The sequence below is a fragment of the Culicoides brevitarsis genome, chromosome 1 (assembly GCF_036172545.1).
Source record: "Culicoides brevitarsis isolate CSIRO-B50_1 chromosome 1, AGI_CSIRO_Cbre_v1, whole genome shotgun sequence".
Taxonomy (NCBI): domain Eukaryota; kingdom Metazoa; phylum Arthropoda; class Insecta; order Diptera; family Ceratopogonidae; genus Culicoides; species Culicoides brevitarsis.
In genome coordinates, this window is record NC_087085.1 from 35148569 (window position 1) to 35173282 (window position 24714).

The window sequence follows — 24714 nt, forward strand, 5'->3', positions numbered from 1 at the left end:
ACGTGTGTTTTGTGTGTGTCGTCTGGAAAATGTTCATTGGAAAAGTCCATGAAATGAACGGAAAACAGCTGATTGGGAAATTTGATGCAGTGTTACCATTCATGCGCGTTGATGATAAGGTAGAACGTTGAAATATCCTTGATTTTCACGTTTTTTCTGAAAAAATAATAAAAGAGCAAATGAAAAATTTGTATAATTTTGTCTAAAATATTATAAAAAATATTTTTTTAAATTATAAATATTTAAAAATTAAATTATAAATTTTTCTTTAAATTTAAAATTTAATTTTTAATTTAAATAAAATCGAAATAAAATTATAAAAAAAATATTAAATTTTTAACCAAAAATTAAATTTTGAATTAAATTTTCTTTTATAATAAAAAAATTTTTAGATTTAATTAAAAAAAAAATAATTTTAATTAGCCTTCTTTATTTATTTTATTAAAAAAATTTATAAAAAAAATATTAAATTAAAAAAACACGAACAAATATTTTTTTAAATAAATTATAAAAAGTTAATTAAAATAAAATTTTTAAAAAAAATAATTTTAAATATAATTAATTTTAAAATGAATAAATTATAAAATATTATAAAAAAAAATTATTTTTAGGAAAATTTATCAAAAGATTGATTCAAAATAGTAAAAATAAAATTTTAAACATTAAACGACTCTCAATTAAATAAAAAAAAAAACTTACATGAAAATTGCTCTTCATTGCTCAAGCAGTAAGAAAAATATCAGAAAATTTCCATCCTTTATATGTAAAAATCACATTCTCATCTTAATTAATTGCCATTTACTCATTTTTCACATTTTTTTTTTTTTGCTTTTGCATCGACGTCAAACATTAATCCACTCAAAGTTCATGCAACGAAAAAAAAATTGTTAAGATTTATTTTCTCTTAACATTTTTTTTTTAATTTAGGGGAGAACCATTTCATAAAAGCTTGTCTTTCACCCCGTGCATGCCATCCACCCACGCGATTTTTTTTTGTTAAATATGGCGTTTGCATCTTCTATACTTCTAGCCAATTACAAATCTGACAAGGTAAAAATTTGATTTCTGAGGGATAATCTAATAGACGGAAAAAACGGAAATTTAGAAAATTATGCGCGGCTATTCAAATAACAAAAGAAAATAAATTTTCGGACTATTCTTTTACTTTTTTTTTCTCATAAAAAATAATTTAAAAAGAAATTTTCGCGAAAAAAAATAAAATTGAATTTTAAATAAAAAAAATAAATAAATTGTAAAGAAATGATCCCTAATTTGATCATTTTTTGTATTTTTTAAATAAATTTTGTCTAATAATATTTACCTTTCGTCATCACATTTATCATTTCAGATATTATTTTTACAGAAAAGATCGCACGTGGGTGTTGTTATTAAAAAAAATGATAAACTTCATTCAACTCCAAGCCAATTCAGAATTTATTGAGATAAAAAAACGGAAGTTAATGAACGAATGACGCAATTCAAATAAGGAAATAAGCAAAAATCCCCCGAAAAAAACAAATAAATCTAAATCGTTTCAAGAGTTTTTTCATCAAAACGGAGCAAAAATTCGGAAATCTTCACAGCATGTCCTGCTCCAAAGTTGTCCAATTTATTATCTAATAATGATACTGCTGCGTCGCGCGCACTTTGACGTCATTTCACTCGTTCGTTGAAATTTTTGATTACTATCTTTATATCACTTGTGTGTCATTTTTATGTCTAAAAAATCGTAAAAAAAAACTAGACAATAATTTTTTCCAAAGAAAAAATAAATATTACAAAATCGACAAAATATTAAATTTATGTCTGTACATGACAACATGTAATTTTTTGGCGTCAAACGCACGAAATTTTCCCATTTTCATTGAAAAACAATGCAAAATAATTCTGTCAATACGGCAAAAATGGGAGAAATATTCTCGTGAAAAAGCGTAAAACATGAAACTATCATAAATCCAACTATTAAAATAATTTTTCGCGAACGGAAATTCGCGCATATGCGCGTCCGCGTCATTTGTACCAACAACAATAACAATAATAATGAAACAATATTTAACATGAAACGTGTTTGTTTTTACTAAAACATTACCATTCATAAAATTATTTTCGATCTAATGTGGCTCTGCCATCGTGCACATACGATGAAAATAATTCCAACAAATAGATAAGTAACAATTCAGGCATGATCAAGTCTTTTTGCACACGTATCGCATGTAGAGAAAGACACGAGTTCGCACACGACGAAGAACGTACCGAGCCATCCGCCCATACAAAAAAGCTTTTCTCCGTACTCCGGCTCGAAGTAGTAGTAGTACGAAGGAACGTGCAGCCACGACAACACGTAAAAAGCAACAAGCATTTATAAAAGGACTTTCATTCAGTAAAATTTTGTGATTCGTTCAAAAGACTTTGCTGATAAAACACCTGTTGGCAGAAGAAAAATATTTCTCGTGATTTTTCTTGCTTTGAAATTCTGTGAAAAATTAAAAAAAAAATAAAAAATATTTTTGAGTGAAAGAAAAAATTAAATAAAAAAAGAAATTGTCCAAAATTACAGGAAATGAGAATTTTCTGTTAAAAAAAAAATATTATAAAAATATAAAATAAAAAGGAAATTGAAATCCTTTTAAAAATATTAAATTAAAAAAACGTTGAGGTGAAAAACTATTTTTAAAATAGTGAAAAAAAATATTGAACAAGAATAAAAAAAATATAAAAAAGTTATAAGTTTTCATCAGTTCATTACAAAGGAAAAATCTGTGTAAGTTACTTTTAATTTTTTTTTAACAATTAAAATTTATTAAGAAGAAAAAAAAATTTTTTTGATGTTATTGTCACCAATTGTTAAATAGTTTCTATTGAAAAAATATAATCGCATTATTATTTTTTTTTATTAATTTAATTTTAAATATTTTTTACTTTGTTGTTTTTTAAATATCATTTTATTGAAACTAAAGAAGCAACAACAATGTATTTAACATTTTTTCTTTTCTTTTTTTTCTTATAAAAATTCATTGTTGCATTTTTTTTAAATTAGCCTTTGAAAAAATTGACGTCCTTTGTTTCTATCTTTTTAATTAAAAGAAATTCAATATGATCATTTAAAAAATTCTTTGAAGCTCTCCTTTTTCTTGAAGAAGCGTTTTTCAATGTAATGTCATTGTTACGTTTTAAAAAAAACTTGTTGCTTATTAAAAATAACAAAGTAGCGTAAAATTATAATGAAATTTTAAAAGTTTTTATTGTTAATTTAAAAAGTTTACAATTGGTTAAGTTTTAAATAGAGTTAAGTGTGATATTTTTTTGTTTAAATTTTTCTTGAATTTATTTTTTCTACAAAAATAGTTTTTTAGTCGAGAAAATAGTTTTTAAAGAAAATTACATGCTTAACGGAAATCATTAGTGGCTTTCATTTTTCACGCTTCTTTTATAGTTTAATGAAGGTATCACGAAAAAGCGTCAAAAACCTTTTTATCTCAGATTTAAAGATTATGAAAATGTGTCTAAAAATTCTTTGAATTGACTCAAAAGGGAAAAAATCAAAAAAGGACTAAATTGTCCTTAAAAAAAATTTTTTGTAAAATTTTAGCAGTGAGTTTTTCTCACAAAAAATTGTAAAGACGACGAAATTTAAAAAAAAAATCTATAGAAAAAAAAATTTCTTTTCATTAATTTTCTTTAAATAAAATTATTCACAATAAAATGTGTGAAGAAAAAAAAATTAAATTAAAAAGTAAATAAAATTAAAAATTAAGTAAATTAATATTTTTTTTTGTAATTTTTTCATGCAAAGTTAATCATAAATTTTACTCATTAATTAATAATAGAAAATTCAAATTCTCATTTTTGATTTTTTTTTTCTTATAAAAACTTAACCCTGAGAAATTTTTTTTTATATGTTAATTTTTTTTTTGATTACTAAGCAACATTAACGGTCAAATAAATATAACTTTTTTCCTTTGAGAATTTTTTTGTTGACAAGCACTTACCTGAAAATTTTAAAAGGTTGATTCATTCTTTGAAACATTTCGCCAGACAAGATAAGATGATTCACCATTAATTATTCGGTATCTCAACTTAATTAAAATTCACTTATTCTCATCGTTATCATTATTTACCTACTTGGCATGAATCACGATGAGATGCTAATTTATCACAATTTCATTATAAATTTTGGATGCTCTTTTAGAAATTAGCCACTTATTTTTTTTTTGTTGAATTTTCTCGGAATTTTCTAATTTTTTCATAAATTAATTAATTAAAATTAAAAAAAAAAAACAAATTAAAACCCACAAAATCTTGAATAATTTGTTAAACTCAAAGGCTTTCTCGGAAAAAAAATTATTATTAATTATGTGAAATTGAGGCATTTTTGGTTCATTTACCTTTTTTCGATTAAATTTAAGTAATTTAATAATTTTTTTTCTTTTCTTTTAAATGTCAATCAATCAATCTTTCAGTCGCAGTCAAATAATTTGAACATGTGTTTGACGATTCAATGATTTTTCCAGAAAATCGATTTTAATCCCATTTTTATTGTGATCAAACGAAGTGTTTTTGACCTTTTTTCTTCGTAATAAAATTGTTTAAATAGGACAAAAGTAAGATTTCCACGAAAAATTCTCAATAAATCTTTTTTTCAAGGAGACCTTGTCCTCATTTTCATTGGAAATTGTTTCTAATTACTCGCCATCAACAACAGGCGATAATAAACATCAATTTTCAATTTAATTATCTCACCTCGTCTCACGCAGTATCGCATCTCCCGCGGCTCTGTCTACCAAAAATCCTACTTTTCACTTGATTGATTATCATTTTCACGCGGAAAACGTTCGGAAAACAAATTACACCTGTTACACTTTTCGGGACTGTAAAGGCGTGAAATTCATTATTTAGGGACAACTGCGACGTTGTCGTGGCTCATTAGGTAACAGATAGCTCATTTAATTTGTATGTGGGGAGATAAATGACGATAATGATGGTTTTGTGGTGTAAATTATATAAAGCTTGTTTGTGGTTGGTAATTAGCCTCATCGCACGCCGGATAGTGAGGAAAAAGTTGAATAACCGCGTTAAATGTGTTTCGATGACTCGAAATTGAACGCAATTATCCCCTTGTTAAGCCAAAATAAATCCAAAGGTCAAAAGTACAGACACTTTAATGATTTGTTGAAAGAACTTTTTGACCTTTTATGTCAATTGCTCACTCTCCGAAAACTCGTGAAATCCCAAATGATTTCTCTCTTAATTAAAATCGAGGAAAACATACAAAATAAAATTTCACTTTTCATTTAAAGCCGTCAGATAATTTTCCGAAAAACAGTTGCTAACGCACTTGTAATGGAATTTAGACAAGAAAAACAATAAATAAATGGCACAGAGTTTCATTTGAACAGACGTGCGATAAACAAAAACATAAATAAATTTAATTTCGATAATTAAAAACTTCAATTCCGATTGGTTTTCAAATTACATCTCGACTAGATAAAATTGTTTGAACTAGAGATTAAAGAGTATTTGAAATGAAAATGATTTTAGATTATTTTTAATTTAATTCTAAATTGAGGTTTAATTTAATAGCTCATAAGATTTTTAAAAAAATAAATTTTCAGCTTATTTTTTTTTATTAAAAATTAGGTTTTTCTTAAATGTTTCTTCAATTAAAAGTTACTTTGAAAATATACAATAAATAATTAAAAAATTTTTTAAATAAAAAAAATAAATAAATTTAATAAATACCTAATATTAAATAAAAAAAAAATTAATAAATAAAAATTAATTTAAATAATTAATTAAAATATTTTATTAAGTTGTTTAATAAAATTAATTAATTAAATTATTAAAAATTAATTTAAAAAATATTATTTAAATTATTTTTTAATTATTATTAATTAATTTTTGTTGTTTATTTATTAAAAAACTTAAACTATCTTTAATAATTCATTATTAAATAATTTAAAAAAAAATATAATATAAAAAATATTTTTTTAAATAAATTTTAATTTATTTTTTTTAGCTCAATTTTAAAAATTTAAATTAAAAATTCTGATAAAAAAAAATTTAATTTAATTTATTAAAAAAAATAATTTAAATAAAAAAAATAATTAATTAACAAAAATTAAATTAATTAATTAATATTTTTTAAATAAAAAACCTTTGAGACTTCTCTCTGACCGAAAATAAACTTTAAAATTTTCCATTATCAATTAACTAACTGTCTGAATCTCTTCAGGCTTTCATTAAATGCATTATCACACATCGGTCGTCTGTTTCTCTTTTCTCTCGTGCCTTGCATTTACGACTTGTGCACATTATAAATATTAATTAATATGTGTCTGCTGTTGATATATTTGCTAATCCTCTTGTCCACTCGCAACAAAAGCCTCGTTTTCAAGAAGCTTTTGCATTCATGTGACATTACCAAAACTCTGGAAAAGTCTTGTCACGTAACAATACGGGGCAAATTACAAAACTTTTTGTTAAAATAAACAACAAGAAAAAATCCTGTCAACATCAATCGATCATTTGTTGTTGAACCAAATTAAAACGTTTCGTAACATTGTTACTTTGACATAATTTTTCATCATTAATTTTGTAATTGGTACACCAGACGTCCTTCATCATTTGTGCGCGCTCAATATTTACTAATTGAAAATCAACAACTGGAGTATAAAAGTTTTTTTTTTTGCTTCCAGTTTGTTTGCCGAAAAAATTAATATCATTACCCCAGAAAATCGTCGTCGTTTTGTTTCTTGATTGATTCGTCGTTACATCCAATTTAGATGAAAGGCGAAAGTTTTGCTTGCGAAACAATTTTCTGTGGATAAAATCATAGAAAGTAATCAAGCAAGCCGTATAAGTATCAGAGTTTGTTGTGCTCTCATCTGGATAATTTTTGTTGAATTCGTAAAAGGTAAAAGTTTAAAAGATGAGAGAGACACGAGTTTGAGTTATGCAACCTTAGACAAGTTTTGCCGGATAAAGTGTTAAAACAAAACACAAACTTTTGTAGCTAAAAGCACTAAAAATAAAATCAAATTTATTCAACTTGGCACCCGTAATTCATATAAAACGATTAAAAAACAGTTTATTGTTTTAAACTGTAACTTTAAGATTTTCTGTGAGAAAATTACAAACTCCGGGCAAATATATCACTTTTACTTATCTCCATTAATAAGATAAAAGGAAAAGTTTCTTGTGCTTGTGAAGAATTTAAAATAGTTGACTTATTAGCAATTTTTGTGGTTTCTGAGTTCATCAACATCACACACTAACAAACTTGCCTTTTTATTTAGTGGTTTGTGGGTTTTTGATCCCATCTAAAAGCCTCGTAACGTTAGGCGAATCGATGATAAAAATGATGGATGTGAGTTTTTGCGAATAAATTGAATATTCAAAGTGTTTTGACTTTAAATGTCAAACATAAAAAAATTACAATAAAATTATCTTGAACGTGAATTACGTGCGATATCGATGTAATCATAAAACAGAAGACAAAAGTCGATGGGTGTTGTACTCAATGGTACGTGAAAATTATAATTTATTAGGAGAAGAGCTTCTTAGATGTTTTTTCTTTGAATCAATGATTTTTTTCCTTTTATTTTAAAGAGAACACTTCAAGATAAGACTTTCAAGGTGAAATTTAAATAATCTTAACATTTTGAGAGAAACAAGAAATCTCTTGAGACAAAATTTGAAAGATTTTAGGGATTTTGTTGAAACTCTCCTCATTATGAAAGAATTAAGTTTCCATGCAAAAATTTATGAAGAAATTAAGAAACGTCTATATTTTAAAATAAATCCGATTAGGTCTGATTTTTTTTATGCATCAAAAAGTTTCTTGATGATCATTGTTATTAAATATAGGTTCTCATTTGGCGGTTCGTGTGTGGCGCAACAAGCAGTTGACATTTTGTGGAGTTTGACGACAGATAGACATGAAACGAAACATAATAAAACGATAAACAGCCAAAGCGCGCCAGAAATTCAAAAAAGTTTATTTTTTTTTATTTTACTGAGCCAACTCCAGTCGGCAATTGAAATATTTTAGTGAGTTTGTAACCATCTAAATCTGGAATATCCATAAATCTACTGTTAAAATGTATCTTTTCCGCATTAAGCTCTCGTAGATGACTTTAGGTTCAGCACATTTTTCATCATTATCACAGAATCTGCAGTTTTCGTTGTCGATTAATTTCATCTTGTTGTTTTATGGAATTTTGTGTTATTCTTGTAATTTTTAGTGCATCATAAGTACCTGAAAAATATAAAAAAATAAACTTTAATGTTTCACTTACCCACATAATTGAGCGTAAAAACCTCTTAAATTCCAATCTAAAGGTATCCTCACATATTTCGAAAAATATTTTCTCCTTACAATTTCTATTAAATATTGTTGCTCTCACCACACGTTACTTTTCTTTTAAAGAGGATAATAAATGAATATCTGCTAAAAAAATATATTGGTTTATTGTATCGCTTTTAACCTATCGACAAATGAAAATATTTTCATATTACGCAAAAAAATGCGCTTTATTATCGATATTATGTTATGTCGTTGTTGTGGCGGCATTATGTTAAACATAGAAAAAAAGAAAAGATAAGCTATAATAATAATATTGAACGACTTCACGTGAAACATTCATCTCACGTAAAATTTGTTTATATCATCATCATTCTGTATAGAAAAATACAATTTTGAATATGTATGAAGCACACCTTCGAGCGAGACAGGTGAATCTGCCGATGTAGGCAATAAATTCATGTTTATCTTGTGATTTTTCAACGATAGCTGTTGTTCAAAATGGATTACGGTTGGTCCATTTAATTTCGTGGCTCGTGTATTAGAAGTTATTTTCCCAAAAAAAAAATATATATTTTCTTACCTTTTTCCGTGAACAGGAACTTTATGTACGGAATTACTGTCATGCCACATTTTAATACTCGTAAAATTTTTTGACATCTGGAGATGGAAATTCTTTTAAGCCACATAATGTTTTACGGATGCTTTTAGCGGTAGATGAGGGATCCCTAAATTGTACTACGCGTTAAATTTGGCGCAGTAAATCTCACTTTAAGCATTTTATTTGAGGAAAAATTACACGAAAATGTCCTCAATAAAATCGCCGAGATTACGTTGAATGACAAGTTGATCAATATTTGCCAATTTTGTTAATCGTTTGAAAAATCACTAACCAGTTAAGTGCGATATTTGTATGCAAAGACACACCTGGCGGCAGAATGACGTCAAGAGTTGAGTAATTTTCTCATGAAATGTTAACAAAAGCGCTTTCTTTGAAAGGAAAGTTCATAGTTCTCCATATCCCTTGTTGCGAAAAATCCCAATAGTCAGTGGGAAAACAAAACTAAGCCACAGGACAATCAATCACGTTACGCTAGAAAAAGTGACAACAAATGATATAATCACAACAAATGACCAAATCATTATTTGCACTACAATTATCTGCTTTTTTCCTGTCTCTATCCCTGTCTGGCATTGTTTTAACGTATTCTACGAACCACTTATCAGTTATTTGTTTCGTATTTACTTTTCTCTCGTGCACACAAAACATTGTACAAATATTTACATAAAAGTACACGAAGAAATGTTTTTTTCTTTCTTGGAAAACGTGATTTGAATTGCACCAGATATTTTGACAGATAATTGTTGGACTATCTGGAGATTTGGCGTGATACAATGTCACTTTTCGAGTCACACCCTTCTCATTCTTTTTGCGAGGATTTGATTGGGATAACTTGATACGTTCACGTCAAAACATCTGAACTACGACCAAAAAGTATCAATTTCTGTTCAGCTTGGCTGCTCTCAAGGTTAAAGGTTAAAGGAGAAAAATGTTACTGTATGGCTTGTGTAAAGGATATGCCATGTCATGTCGTGAATTCAATTGTAAAACTTACTCCTTTTTGAACTTGTTTTGTGCTTTTCTTTCTTTTTTTAATGATATGTGTTTAAATGGCTCAAGGCATTGTGAGGCCTTGTTAAATGTCTGTTGCAAACACTCACGCAAGGTTGTACACAGAAATAGAGACTGAAGGAATTTCTAAGAACGCTAAATTCTTGCTTGTGAAACAATACATTTTTTTCCTGTTTCCGATGAGCTCTTGATGATGCGTATTCTAAGAGGATGATGAATGTTGATGAACGAGGAATGTGTTATTTAATTAAGGAAACGTGTGCTATCTCCTAGAGACCGTCTCGTTAGATAAATACCAACATCGAAGCATTTCATTAACATTTTATAACATTATAATAATTGTTCGCTTTTAATTAAATTCAGGCATTTTCCTCTTCATTTGGTGCCTCATATAAGCACTTTAGTATCGTTTATTAATAATGATAGTAATCATAAATATAAACAATGCAGTATAGATGGCAACGATGGCAACTTCGCGCTACTAGATGAGCTTTTTAATTGTTTATAAGTTTGTTTTCTATGTCATTTTAATGAGCATTTAAGCTGCATTTTATGCAGTTACTGAACTTTTGAGACGTAATTAAAAATAAAAATAAACGTTTAAAAAAGTGTTAAGGCGGAAAAGGACTAACAATTTCATCATAAAGACACATAAAAGCAAGATAATTCATGTGAATCGTTTAAAAAAGGCACGAGTTGCCTGAAATATAAATTCCGTTAAACATTCAAGTCGATAGATGTTTTTATATCTTATTTAACTTGAACAGCAACCGAGTGTGTAAACTGCTGAGACACTTCTAGCAAAGGTACGATATTAACTTCAGAAAAATAAAATCTGTTTGAAAGAAAGGACAATGTCATGTAAGCGCATTTTGAATTTCTATTGTTAATTTTTATGGAATTTGTCCACAATTTCAAACAATATTTTTAACAAACTATAGAAATAATGCTCTTATAAAAAGATTTCAAGTAAAATACATAAACATTATTAGCTTTAATGCCATGATAATTCCTATTTTGTTGTTTTTCACAAGTGTAGGTTCTATTTTTCCGTTTTAAATGTGAGTTGAAAATATGTTACTGAAAATAAAATAGACTAATTCCAATATAAGACTCGGACAATTTGTAGTTTTTAAAACTTTTTCTTGAATCTTTTGCTTTTAACATTGTCACAGAAATTTAAATTGATTCTTGCTCGCCCTCTCTTTTGTACTTCTCTACTATTGATCCTATAATATCATTAAAACATATTTTGAACAGTCACAGATGTAAGCTTTTGGGGAATTAAATTGCTTCAAGAGTAAGAGATTCTTTAATTGAACTTAAGGTTTTCTCTCCTTGTTCAGGTTTCAAAATGCTTTTTTAAGAAATTGCAATTTTTCATAAACGTTCACATTCCAGATTGGTTTTTATTCACTATTATGGTCAAAAATTTGCTCTGTCATTTAAAAGTATGAGAAAATCTGGATAATTTTGCTGACAAATTGATTCTGGTAAATGTTATGATATCAGATATATTGAATTTTTCAATGTTAGTTTAAGTTTGAGAATAAAATCCAAAGACCTATTATGATCCTTCGATATTAGTTGTCAAGTAGTTTGGAAGTAGATTCTTTGTTGCCTCGTCTTGATAATTCCTTGTCTTGTATTCGTTACAATATACTGAGCAGTTCGATTTCCTTTTCGTCTAAATTCTTGCATTGTCCAATTCAATCCCAAAATCAAATATTCCATTTGTCTTTATTGAAACTTAGCTGCAAATTCTTCCTTGAAATTTTTTTATCAAATTCTAACTTTGCTTCTTATATACTTACCAGAAACTGACAGACATCTTAAAAACCTGAAAATACAAAATTTTTATAGTAAAAATGCCTCACAAATCTTTCGGTTAACATTTCAGCGTAACACAGGTATTACCAGCAAAGAAATGTTCTTCTCATCTCATCTCACTTTTCTCGGAGCGAAGCACGTTGTTTACATAGAGTATCATCGTACTTTTCACTGTTTTCCCTCTTCCACAACTTCTTCTCTAAATCAAAATATTTATGGTAGAAAAATATTGTAGAAACGTGCGCGAAAAGCCTTTTTGTTGTAGAATTTACATCGTTGGAATCCCTTTTTATTGTCGTTTCCATCATCAAAGAAAGCCATAAGATCCCATGCTATCAAAAGCCATTTTTGCAGAGAGTGAGAGACCCCTACATAGATGAAATTTAAATAAAAATTTCTCTTGTTGTAAAATATATTTTTCTATTACCTCGAATAACTTTTGCTTTTGACTATTTATTTACTCATGCAAAAGTTGTGAATTCTCTTTAAATGCAAAACAAAAACAACAATTGTCCGGGACTCTTCTGCATATCAAACGTTAAGAGTTAGGAGACAGGTGTGATATGATGACAACGATAATGTTGCGTTGACCTATATTTGTATTTGTTTATTTGCTTGATTCTCGGGTGAATGACAATGTTTTGAAAACGTTTCAATTAAAACTAAAAGATTTCCATCTAGAACACCCATCTGTGTCGATTAAGTACTATTGCCATTTCACAAGCAGGGAACAATGAATATTTTGTAGACATTTAAACGAACGCTTTTTAGGTCAACACTTTTCATGAATATTTTAAAAAAGTTGATGAATGGATTTTATGAGCAAATAGTTAATTAGAACACTTCCACGTGACATATTTGCAATTAAGAATTTCTGCAAATGGAGACGACTGGTTTTAATTTTCATTTCGAAAACAACCGCGACAAAAAATTTTCAACTAGCAGCATTGCGACAAAATAGTAACGAGATAACGATGATAAGATTTTCTTATGGAAAAAGTTGAAAAAGGCACAAATCGAAAGACGTGCTTTTATTTCAACAGAGTGAACTAGAAATTTTCTCTTCGAAACCGCAAATAACATCATAAATTTGTAATGCAAATGTTGTCGAAACGAATGAATGACATTTTTTTGTATATCTTAATAGAATGACAAAATGTCCTCGGAAATGTTTTCCTTGTCTCATAATTCTCATCATTTTCCTGTTTCGTTACTTTTCTGTGTTTTTTTCTCTGTGCGTGGCGACGAAAGTTTGAAAAGTTGTTTGAGTTTCTTTTGATGTTCTGCTTGTCAGTCGAGTGTAAATTATCAGGCGACAGCTAATTTTGTGGCAAAAAAGGCAGCAAATTTGAATTATTTTTTTTTTACTTTGTTGACATTTTCAGTCGTGTAAATTGAAAATGTTTTGTTCGAGACGTTATTGATTTATGTTGCTACAAATAGGGCGTCAATCCATTAAATGTTGGCGGAAATTTAATTCTGTCTACGTATTTTTTTTTAATGCCACTTGATAGTTTTTCTCATTTTTCAAATGATGGCAAATTTCAAAGAGGTTTCTTTTATTATATTTTTCAATTTTTTTTCTTTGCAGAAATATGAAAGCAACGCTGTGGATGTGTTCCCTCCTTACAACGATATTATTTTGCACAAATAATATATCGGCTGTTCCATTGCGCTATCCAGATTCGAGATACTTAGAGGTGAGTTATGCAATTTATTTGTTCCTTACAAGATGTTTACGTCAATAATATTGACAAATCGTGGTTGTTTTCGTTTTGATCTCTGCAAAATATACAAAACTATTAGTTACATCGAAGGCGGGAAAAAAAGACAAAGGAAAAATTTTGTTATGATGCAGTTGATTTGTTTCTCCAATGAATTGAAAATAGCTATAAGGCTTGTTTTTGTAAATATTTTTCAATTTTTATATATGGAGTCGTCTGGTTGATTGACATTTTCTTTGAAAAATCGTAAATAAATTATTTCAAAACAAAAGTTTGACCTAATTTTCACGATTTTCAGAAGAAACTTGTCAATCCATCAACCAGACACCTCCATTTAGGATTTTTTCCGTTATTTTTCAAATAAATATACGAATGGATTTTTACCTTTTTCATATCCGATGCCCATTTCAACTTAACGGTCTATTGGATAAAAACAGAATAAACATGAAAACCGAAATCGATGAGTATTATCCAGCAGTCTCATAAAACAAACATCGGAAAATCATTTGACCATTTGATTTGAAATATCAATTTTTCCTATTTTTATTTGCAATTTCACAATGTCAGAAATTAATAAGTGGAAACAGTTCATTGGAGATATATTTATCATAAAAATAAGGAAAATAGTTTTTTTTTATTATCTCGAGCGCATTTTTTTTTTATTTCTATAAAATTATTATTATTTTTGTTTTTTAAGAAAATTTACAAAAATTTTTATTTTCTTTAAATTAAAAAAAAATAATTTTTAAAATAAAAAATGATAAAAGTATTTCAAAAATTAAAATGAAAAAATTATTTTAAAAATAAAAAAATAATTTAAATTATTAAAAAATAAATATGTAATTTAAATTATTAAAAAAAAAATAATTTAAAATAAAAAATGATAAAAGTATTTCAAAAATTAAAATAAAATATTTTTGAAAATTAATTAAAAATTAAAATAATTTTAAATAAAAATTCAAATAATTTTAAATAAAAATTAAAATATAAAAAAAAAATAAAATTAATAAAAAAATAAATTTAAAAAAATTAAATAAAATTTGATTTTTATGTTAATGAAAAATAATATTTTTTTAATAAAAAAAAAAACACTCAAAAAATTAATCAATAAAAAACTCATTCATATTTTTTACGATTTTGTAGTCTCGTCATGCAGAGTATTTTTATTACCTGTGTCCTAACTTGACGTTATATTTAATTAAATTTTATTAACTTCTATGACGTTTTTACGGAAACACAAAAATTAGTTACCGAAACATAATATTTTATTATTTTTTTTGTATCATCATCAGTAGTAGTAATTAGAGATGTTTATCTCGGGTCAACTTTCAATTTAATTAACTTATTTTTTGTTTGCTCGTCTCGTGAGACAACTAAGCCCCAAAGTCGTAATTGGATTAATTTCATTCATTTTTTTAGATTGATTGAAAGCATGAACGATTTTTCCATCAAAATTGATTTTCTTTAACAAAAAATGCAAATTCAATTATTTTCTTTCCACAATCTTTGAAAATTTTATTGAACTTTAACCGCATCGTTGTCTTGTGTTTGTTTTTGTTTTGCAGGATAATTTATTGATACCAAAGCGATCCAAGCCATCGTTATCCATCGTTAATCCGCTCGACACACTACGACAACGGATTATGCTTGAAATGTCTCGGAGGCAGATGCGGGAGAAAGAGAAACAGGTAATTGATTTAATTTCAACTGATAATTAAGAAATACAATACGAGTCGTCGTTATTAGCGAAAATTAGCCTAAAGTTAGGTCTGCAATTTTTTTTTTGTTATGGCAGAAATTTGAGAATAAGAAATTTGAAACCCGCATGACGACGTCACGTCATGAATGAAAAAATAAGCAAAAAAAAAACATCAAACGAGATAAAAACCCACAACAGAAGAAGTCGAGAGTGACGAGCGGGTGCTTTGAGTAATTTAAAAAGTCTTGAACACACTTTTCCTCGCTCTCTTTAATTTTTTTCTTTTGCAAAAAAGGCACGACTGAGGTGCACAGACACAAGTTTAATGAAATTTATTCAACCATCAAGCATTTATTTAATAAAATTGCGAGCTTTAACGCAAGAAAATTCAAGAAACGACGACGTGACGTCTCTAATTTGTTCCTTGTTTCGATTTTTTCGCAAGAAATTGATGAGGTGAAGGCACCTTTAACACTGAAAATTCAAACAAGAAAAAATTAGATTGATTTATGCAAATTTCGACGTTTCTCCGATAACGAACTCGAATACTTCATTGAACAGCTGATTGCATTTTGGACGTGCGAATGAATTTAATTTTGTGCTGCTGCTTCTTCGTCTCTCGTTTTTTTCTTCTTCTTCGTGAATGACGTCCATAAACTAATAAATAACTAATAAAAATAAACTTTCCCTTTATAAACATCATCATTTAACTACTTGGAGGCATTGTACACAAGGCATTTATGATGATTTACTGACACAAACAGAGAACGAGCGAAGATCATGACAACATTTCTCCAGTTGCTAACATAACAGATTATTTTTTTGCAAAACATCTGATGCCTCAACAAGTTTTTCGTTGGTGTATTTTTTCGCTTTTAAAAATTTAAAATTGAATTTTTTTTGTCAGTTTTTTTGACGTCAAGGCGTGTGAAAAATAAACCAATATTTATGATGATATGCTTTGTTGTGCTCTCATATTCCTTCATAAATTTAAATTTATTGGAGAAAAAAAATGTAGTTGGAGCGAGGAAAAGTGAATCAAAAATCGCTTTGAGTCGCGGGATTATTTTCACTGTTTGCAGAGGATAAATTGAACGATTAGATTTTTTCTCTCATGCATGGTTTTTTATTGCAAAATGTTGATGTAGGTTAGGAGTTGTTGAAAAAGCTGCAAAATTAGAAAAAGAGATATATTTGAATAATTTTAAAAATTTAAAATTAAAAATTTATTAAAAGACGTCAAAACTTTTTTTTAAATAAGTGAATAAATTTTTTTATATCAAAATATTTCAAAAAAAAAAATATTTTTTTTAACATAATTTTTAAGAAAATATAAAAATTAAAAAAAAACTTAAAGAAAATATTTTTTTAATTATCGTTTAATTTTTAAAATTCTTATTTAAAAATTATTTTAAAAAATATTTAGGCCGCTCCAAAATTTTTTCGAACTTTTTGTCCCAAAAACTTTTTTTCAAAATGAGGGGGGGCAAAATAAAAAAAATTTGAAATACTTTTTCATACAAAATGACAAAATTTTAACAGTTTTTTGTCATTAATCAATATTTTAGTTGATTTTATGATATCTACATTGAGATTTTATAATTTTAAATATATCTCAGAGGATAAAAATTTAAACAAAAAATTTTCCCAAAAAAAAAAACTGTCAAAAAATTTTTTTTTAAATTTTAAAGAAGAAAATTCATGTTTAAATACGATTTTTAATACGAAAATTCTTGAAAAATAAAAATTTAAAAAAAAAATTTGGTAAATTCTTGAAAAACTATGAAAAAAGACCAAAAAATGGTCAATTTTGATGATTTTTTCAACTTTTTTTTTTATTTTGCCCCATTGGATTTTCGAGTTTTGAAATGGGGCAGGGGACAAAAAGTCCAAAAAAAATTTGGAGCGGCCTTAGATGCTTTTAAAAATTAATTAAATTCGACTATTAAATAATTTTTTTTTCAAAATATGTTATGTTTTTTAATATGTTTTTTATTAAAAATATTTAAATTTATTTAAAAAAATATATATTAATTTTTTTAACGTATTTTAATCCAAATTTATATATTAAAAATTATATTTACTAAATTAAAAAAAATCAGGTTCAAAATTTTTTTCATATAATTCTAAATTTAAAAAAAAAATCCTATAAAGAAAAAATCTAACAATTTTTCAGTCTCGAATATCATGAATATTGATGCTTGGATATCAAAAATGAGACAAAAAAAAAGTTCAAATCCATAAAAAATTATTTATTGTTCAACTTGAAACATGGTCCTCACTCTTACTTTTTTATAAAGTTTTATAAAATTTGTTCATTTCCCACACAAACTCAAAAGCGATGTTTGCTTGCCATTTGTTTAGAGAGGATTAACAACCATAAATTTCGCAAAACAATTATTTACACTCTTTTTGCGCCATTTTTTGTCTCGATATTCAATTAGAACTTCGCATGAATAATTTTTTTTTTTATTCAAATTGGTGAAAAGTTTATTCGATTCAACGGCAATTCATCACTAAAATTGATAAATATTGCAATTTTTATTGCAAAAACCTATAAATTTATTCATAACTGACAGAGATTCGTTCAATTTTCATCATTTCAATCAAATTTATTCGATTTTTCTCTTCGCAGATCGAAGACAACAAGGCCCTTTTCCGTCAAATTGGCAAACGCGGTGGTTTCGATCCCTCCGCTTACTATCTCGAGCCACTTTTCAGCGACTTTTCCAGCTTCGAGGACAACAAACGACGACAAATTGACATTAACACGGGCCAAGGATCGGGTGACGTTGCGCGAAACGTGAACGGCGGTCGTCTGCCAGTCTACCAGCAAGTTTTGTCGTCGAAAAATCACAATGCCAGCGCAACGAGCAAGAGCAGCAGCAACAACAACAACAACAACGATGAAAATGACGTTCTCGCGGCGGTGAATGGACTGGATGCAAATGAATTGGATATCCCAAATGACGATTACAGGCTGCGCTATGTCTACAGCATGCAACAAAATCGATACAATTAAGTTAATTCTCGTTATTTTTTTCTGTTTTGCTTGTTTCACAATTGAATTTATCGATGGAATTATCACAACTTTACGGACTGAGGAAAAGTTTATCTTTCAACTAAACTAGAAAAAAAAAGAAGTCAGGTGATCTGATGAAGGAAAGTATACAAAATTTATTTTTCTAATATATTTAAAAGTTCCTTATTACCAAAAAAAAAATGTTGGTCCGTTCTCCATTAAAAAAAATCATAACTCATTATTTAAAATTAAATGGACCTTCTTCAGTTAAATACAAAAAAAAATATTAAAATGAAGAAACCAAGAAAAAAACATATTTATTACTTACAACGTGTTGAACATTAAAATTAAAATACAGAAAAAAAAATTTTTTTTTCACCTTTCGTCTCGTGTTTTTTTTTCATTTTAACATCTCAAGAAAATGTAGAAAAAGAAGGTGACAATTAAATAAAAACGAGACATAAACAAAATTTAAAATGCAGAAAAACTTGACATTCATTACACAAAGTGGTTCTTTTTATGTTTTTTCATCATGGGAATTTAATATAAGAAAATTTTAAAAGTAATTAAAATTTTGAGCAAGTTGCGAGATGATGAAAATATTATTAATTAAGAGTCTGACAAATGGAATATGGTTATTTAATTTTAAAAAAAATTTAAATAAAAAAATAAAAGAATTTTTAAATAATTTTTTAATTAAGTTTAAATTTTAATTTATTTAATTATTAATTAGTTAATCATCTAAAAGTAAATTAATTAATTAAAATTAATAATTTTTTAATGTTTTATTAATTTTTTTTAAACATTATTTTTTTATTAATTATAAATTATTTTGTAAAAAATTTAAAAATTTTAAAAATTATTTTAAAAATTATTTTTTGCAATTTTAATTCAAATTGATATATCATAAGATTTTTTTTGTCACAAAAAATATTTTTTTATAATAAATTATGATAAATCTTCATTAACCTAAAAATAAAAATGCGGAAATATTATGTCACTTCATAATATACTTACCTTAAAAGTTGATTTGATTATTCCGTCACTCAATCAGTCATTTACAACCCAACATACGTTCACAATAAAACACATTTTAAACCCATCTGTGTCTCATATCTACCTTCAAAACATATAATTATATGACTGATAAGATATAATTTTATTAAATAAACATAAATTTAAATTTATAACAACTGGAATAAAAAAAAAGAAAAGAAACGAAATTGAAATTTTAAAATGACAACTAAAGAAATGAAAATCCAATTAACGCGAAAAATAGCTAAAGATGCATTTTATAGCACGTGAAATATTTCGTCAGAAAATGTGACGTAAATTATTTATTTTCATTTTATTTTAAAATTTTAAATAAATACAAGAAAAGCTGTTTTCATTATTTTTGGTTGGAAAAATAATGAGGACAGAAAAATTTTATCAGACAAAATTGCGTGAAAATTAAAGTGGACAATCCTAAAAGTTCATAAATATTTTTTGTTTGTTCCCATTTACGAAAAATTGATGGATGCAGATTAAACATGCTGGCAATGTTTCATGAAAAAATGTATAAAAAATGTGTTTGTAAAGTAATAAAAAAATAATGGGCCTACGGGTGAAAGAAAAAATAAATCATATTAAAAATAATGTGTTCAAACAAGAAAAGGGATAATCATTAAATTTCAAATTTTAATTCAATGTCACTTCAAAAAGACCACCAACCACGTCATTTTATTACCTTTTAATTTTTGACACCGAAAATTTATTTAATTTAATCGAAAAATAAAAAAAATAAAAAAATTGAAAAGTTAAATATGAAAATAAATATTATTTTTTTTTTTCATTCAAGATAAAAATTTCATAAGTGTGTTCATTTTAACACAAAAACAAAAAAAAAACAATAAACTTACATCAACAAAAAATATTAATAATGATTGTGTCGTGTAAGTATTATGCAATTATTATTCATTCACCCGGAAAATTATATTTTATTTTAATCTGTAAGCCATATTTAAATTAAATTGTTTTATTATGGGATTAATTTTATTTATCATAATTATTAAATTATTCTAAAAATAAACAAAATTAATTTTGAACATAAAAAAATTAAATTAGACCCATCAACGAAAAAAATAAATAAATATTAAAAAAAAATCGATGTGAATAATTTTCTATTTTTAACAGCATTCAATCTAAAAATGAATTAAATAAAACCAAAGAATTGAAAATCTGTCTCAATACTATCCAAACACAATAAAATGATTGTATCATAAACGAACGTCGAGAAAAAAGAAGAAGAAGAGAAAAAGATTTAAAAATATATTAAACATAACATACAATGTAACTTGCAATACAAACAAAGTTAATAACAATCAAATCACGATAAAATTCAATAAAAAAATCAAACAAGCTATCAACATTCAATAACAAGAGAAAAACAAAAGAAAAATAACAACAACAAAAACAATAGTGTCAGAAGTCAGATCATATATTAAATTAATCGTTATTATATTTATTGTTATTTCCACAATATTATTATTATTATTACTATTAAAGTAATGTGTAAGGATGATGATAAGAAGAGAAGAAATATATATTTATTGTACATAAAACAGAAAATTACTGTACTTCTTGTACGTATACTACTAAAATATATTTAAATAACAGAAAAAAACATGAAAAAAATATAATTATTATTATAAAAAATTGCAAATATAAATAAATTTGGGGGAAATATTTAAACTGAAAACTAATAAAAGTTACTTTTTAAGCAATATATCCGTGTAAGATTTATTTGAAAGGCCTGATTTGATGGAAATTTAGGTAAGTTACATTTTTGCAAATTTTTCTCATTTTTATAATAATAAGAAATTTTTATTCTATATTTTTTTATAATTTAATAAAATTAAAATTAACTTTTTATATTATGTTAAAAATGTTTAATCATTTTAATATTAATAAAAATTAAAAACAAAATAAATTTAAATTATTTAAATTAATTATTTAAAATTTTTTAATTATTTTTTTTAATGTAAAAATAATTTTATTAATAATTTATTAATAATTTTATTTTATAAAATATAATTATTTTATATTTTTAAAAATTTCTCGATTTTTCAAAAATTATTTATTTATTTTTTATTAAAATTTATTTTTGAAGAAACTTAAAATAAAAATTTTTATCAATTCTAACAATAAAATTTAAAAAAAATTTTTTTTCTAAATTAAATTTTCAAAATTTTATTTTATTAAATTATTTTTTTTTAACAATTTTTAATAAAACAAGAAATAAAACTTAAACAAGTTACTTTAATTGCACATGAAAAAAGCTCCCAAAACTGCTAATAATGTAAAAAATATAGTTCCTGTAACTGCATTCGCCTTTCCATTTGAACCTCCATGCTCATTACCATTATTTTCATCGGTTCCATTGCCTCCATTACCTCCCTCGGTTCCATTACCGCCATTGCCTCCTTCTTCCTTCTTCGCGTTATAATCACGTGCCCACAATGCAAAAGTCAGCAAATCCTTGTGCGGGCTTAGGAGTTCAAGTGATACCACTTTTTCACTTTCCCTTAAAAATTCGATAAATATTACTAAAAAATTCTTAAAAATTTAAAATCTAAAAACCAACGGATCATTATCGAATTCCCAAACTTCCGTGTAATTGAATTCCCGTGGATTAAGTGGTAACATTGTCGTATCCAAGGTATTTGGCATCATGTGAATTTCCGAGCCTTTAAAAACTGTGTCAACTTTAATGTAAGTAAACTCCAATTTGTCTTCAATTTTTTCTCCTGCACCGAAAGTTTTTCCGCAACTAGCAACTGATTCATCTAAACACGCGATGACGGCACAAAGTTTCACGGCTCCATCTGCGAAGCCATCGAAGGTACGCCAACCCGAATATGCGGCATATCGATAGCTGTAAGAAACCTGAGCGAAAAATTGCAAGAAAAACTACAAATAAGGCGGAATTCAATCAATTTTTACCGAGCCAGGCGTTGTTTGTGCGACAGTACCGTTGAAATCGAAATTGCAGCAGAACGTATTGTGACAAATGTCAGTAACTAACGAGATATTTGCTGTTCCATTCACGTCTTTGGGGATTTTGATCAATTCTGTTACGTATTTATCGATTTGGTCACGCTTCAGACGGAGATTTGTCATTGCTGCAGGTGTATTGGGGACAATTGGGACTGCGACAGGCGGCACTGCAGATGCATTATTGACGATTTTCGGAACTGTTGCTACAAGAATTTTACTAAAAAACAAAAATTTCAATTTTTTTATTAAAAAAATTATTTTTTCAGGACTTACGTTTCATTTTTCGAGCTCATAATTGCCGTTAATGGTCCAAATCGCCCGTGATAAATCCCAGAACCCGTACTTCCAACTTTAGGGAGATTTCTTCCAGCTGCCAGGAGATTCACTTTATTGCTGTAGGCCCAACTTTGTTGAATTTGCACCGCTAGAAAGACAATTTTGCTCGTTTTTCATTACGAAATTCAAGTTTACGTAACACTTCGCACCTGATAAGAACGGAATTTCACTAAACCAATTTGCGGAAAAGATAAAATCTTGCACGCCACTCTTCACGAGATCCAGCGGCGGTTGATGAAACATCAAATCGAAGCAGATAAACATCCCAAAGGTCACATCAAAGTCCGTTTTGAACGTAACTGCCTCTGGTTTGAACGGCTTCAACGTTTTTCCTTCGCCAAACAAGTTGAATTTCCGGTATTTCGCAATGACGGTACCTTTTCGGTCGAAAACGACGTTCGTATTGTAAATATTTACTTTTGACGCGTCACATGGTCTTGGATCATGCCACTCGACTTGCTGTTTGTCCGGACAATCGCTTTTCTCGTTCACATTGATGACGACATACTTTTGCTCCGTCATTGCGGCGCACGAAAGTTTCCGAATGATGTCGGTGAAATTGTACGAATTGTTGCCACACGGAACGATCGCATCGTTGGGGTCAGGTAAGTAAATGGCAGTATCGGGAGAGTTCAAACTTGTCTCCGAAAAAACGATGATGTCAGCATTTTCCACATCGGGCTCGCGGATGATGCGAAGAAAATCATTCACATTCGCGGAAAGTTGCACGGGATCGGCATCGGAAGAAATTTTGTGATATTCGACAACGGCAGCGACGTATGAAGGGGAATCAGGCGTCGAAATCTAAAAAAAAAATTTTTTTAAATAATTTAATTTTTTTTTTCACTTTAAATTTTTTTAAATCAACCTGCAATGATGACGTCACAAAAGAAACTACGAAAAAAATCGAAAGAAATTTCATTTTAAACTCGAAATTTCTGCGGATTTTTCTTTACAAAACTTATCAAGAGATGATCACGACTAGACTGAAGGTAGGTTAAAACTCTGAAGAAGCTAAAATTACTTTTCATATCTTTCGTACAGATTATTTGCATTTACCGTCATTATCATCTTTAATATAAAAAAGGCGATAAGACATCTAAAGAGACTCTTATCTGGCTATTGAAGTCAGGTTTACGCGTACGAATTTCGTACATTGTCTAACGTGATCAAGAAAGTAAACATGTGAGGGAGATAAAAGTTGATAATATTTAAATGTCATTTTTTTTTGTTGTGATAATCAAAGTAGGTGTAAAAATTTTAAGGGATTTACATATTTTAAATGATGCGTCATGTAAGGCATGGAGATGTCTGGTTTTTAATTGAATATTAAAATTTTGTGAGAAAAATTATTGAAATTATTATTTTTTAATTTTTTTTATTTATTTTCAAAAAATAATAAAATTTAGATAAAAAATTAAAAATTAATTCAAAACGTAATTTTTTTTTTAATTTTGACATCTAAGACTCCGAAAATTTTATTATTTTTGAAGAAAAAATAATTGATAGCTTTAATAAAATAAAAATTAAAAATTAATTTACATTTTTTGATAATTTTTTAAAAATTTTTAAATTTATAAAAAAATATTAATTTTTTTTTTTATAAATTTATTAAAATTTTTTTAAAATTTTTTTTTTTTTTTTTTATTTTTTTGTTTGAAATTTTAAATTTTGTTAAAAAATTAAATTTTTAATTATTTATTATTTTTTTTTAATTTTTTATATAGCTGAAAAAATTAATTATAACTATAATAAATTTAATTTTTGAAATGATTCAATTATTTTAATAATTTAAAAAAATTTTTTTAATATAAAATGAGCTAATTTTATCAAAAATTTAAATATTTTGTTCTATTTTTTTCACAAAATTTTTTTTTTTGTTTTTTCATGCAACAAGTATTCAACAGGTTCCTAAACAAATTCAACACGTAGCTCTCGAGGCTCAACAGCTGTATCCAAAACACTTCTCGTTGTCATAACACCTAACCCCCAATCAACAGGTTCAAGCAACAGGTATTCAACAAGTCCTAACAACGGGATGCTGTCTCCTTGGAAATTGCTGTACCCGAGCAACAAGTCGCCCCAAAGTCCAACAAGTGAATCCAAAACAACTTTTTCGTTCCCACGACG

The 24714-nt window shown here is 26.9% G+C and overlaps 2 protein-coding genes across 2 annotated transcripts; one reads left to right on the forward strand and one right to left on the reverse strand.

Moving 5' to 3' along the window:
* The first annotated feature begins 2569 nt into the window (after positions 1–2569).
* Positions 2570–18322, forward strand: LOC134827322 (uncharacterized). Its single transcript, XM_063839919.1, has 4 exons — positions 2570–2761; positions 13357–13465; positions 15055–15177; positions 17824–18322. Exons 2-4 carry the CDS (start codon positions 13361–13363, stop codon positions 18208–18210), a joined length of 615 nt encoding a protein of 204 aa, XP_063695989.1. The 5' UTR covers positions 2570–2761; positions 13357–13360; the 3' UTR covers positions 18211–18322.
* Positions 18323–21427: 3105 nt separating this feature from the next.
* Positions 21428–23592, reverse strand: LOC134838529 (vanin-like protein 1). The gene is made up of 6 exons (XM_063854075.1): positions 23453–23592; positions 22734–23388; positions 22522–22672; positions 22195–22465; positions 21836–22137; positions 21428–21775 (listed from the first exon to the last, which is right to left on the reverse strand). Exons 1-6 carry the CDS (start codon positions 23504–23506, stop codon positions 21511–21513), a joined length of 1698 nt encoding a protein of 565 aa, XP_063710145.1. The 5' UTR covers positions 23507–23592; the 3' UTR covers positions 21428–21510.
* Positions 23593–24714: the final 1122 nt, after the last annotated feature.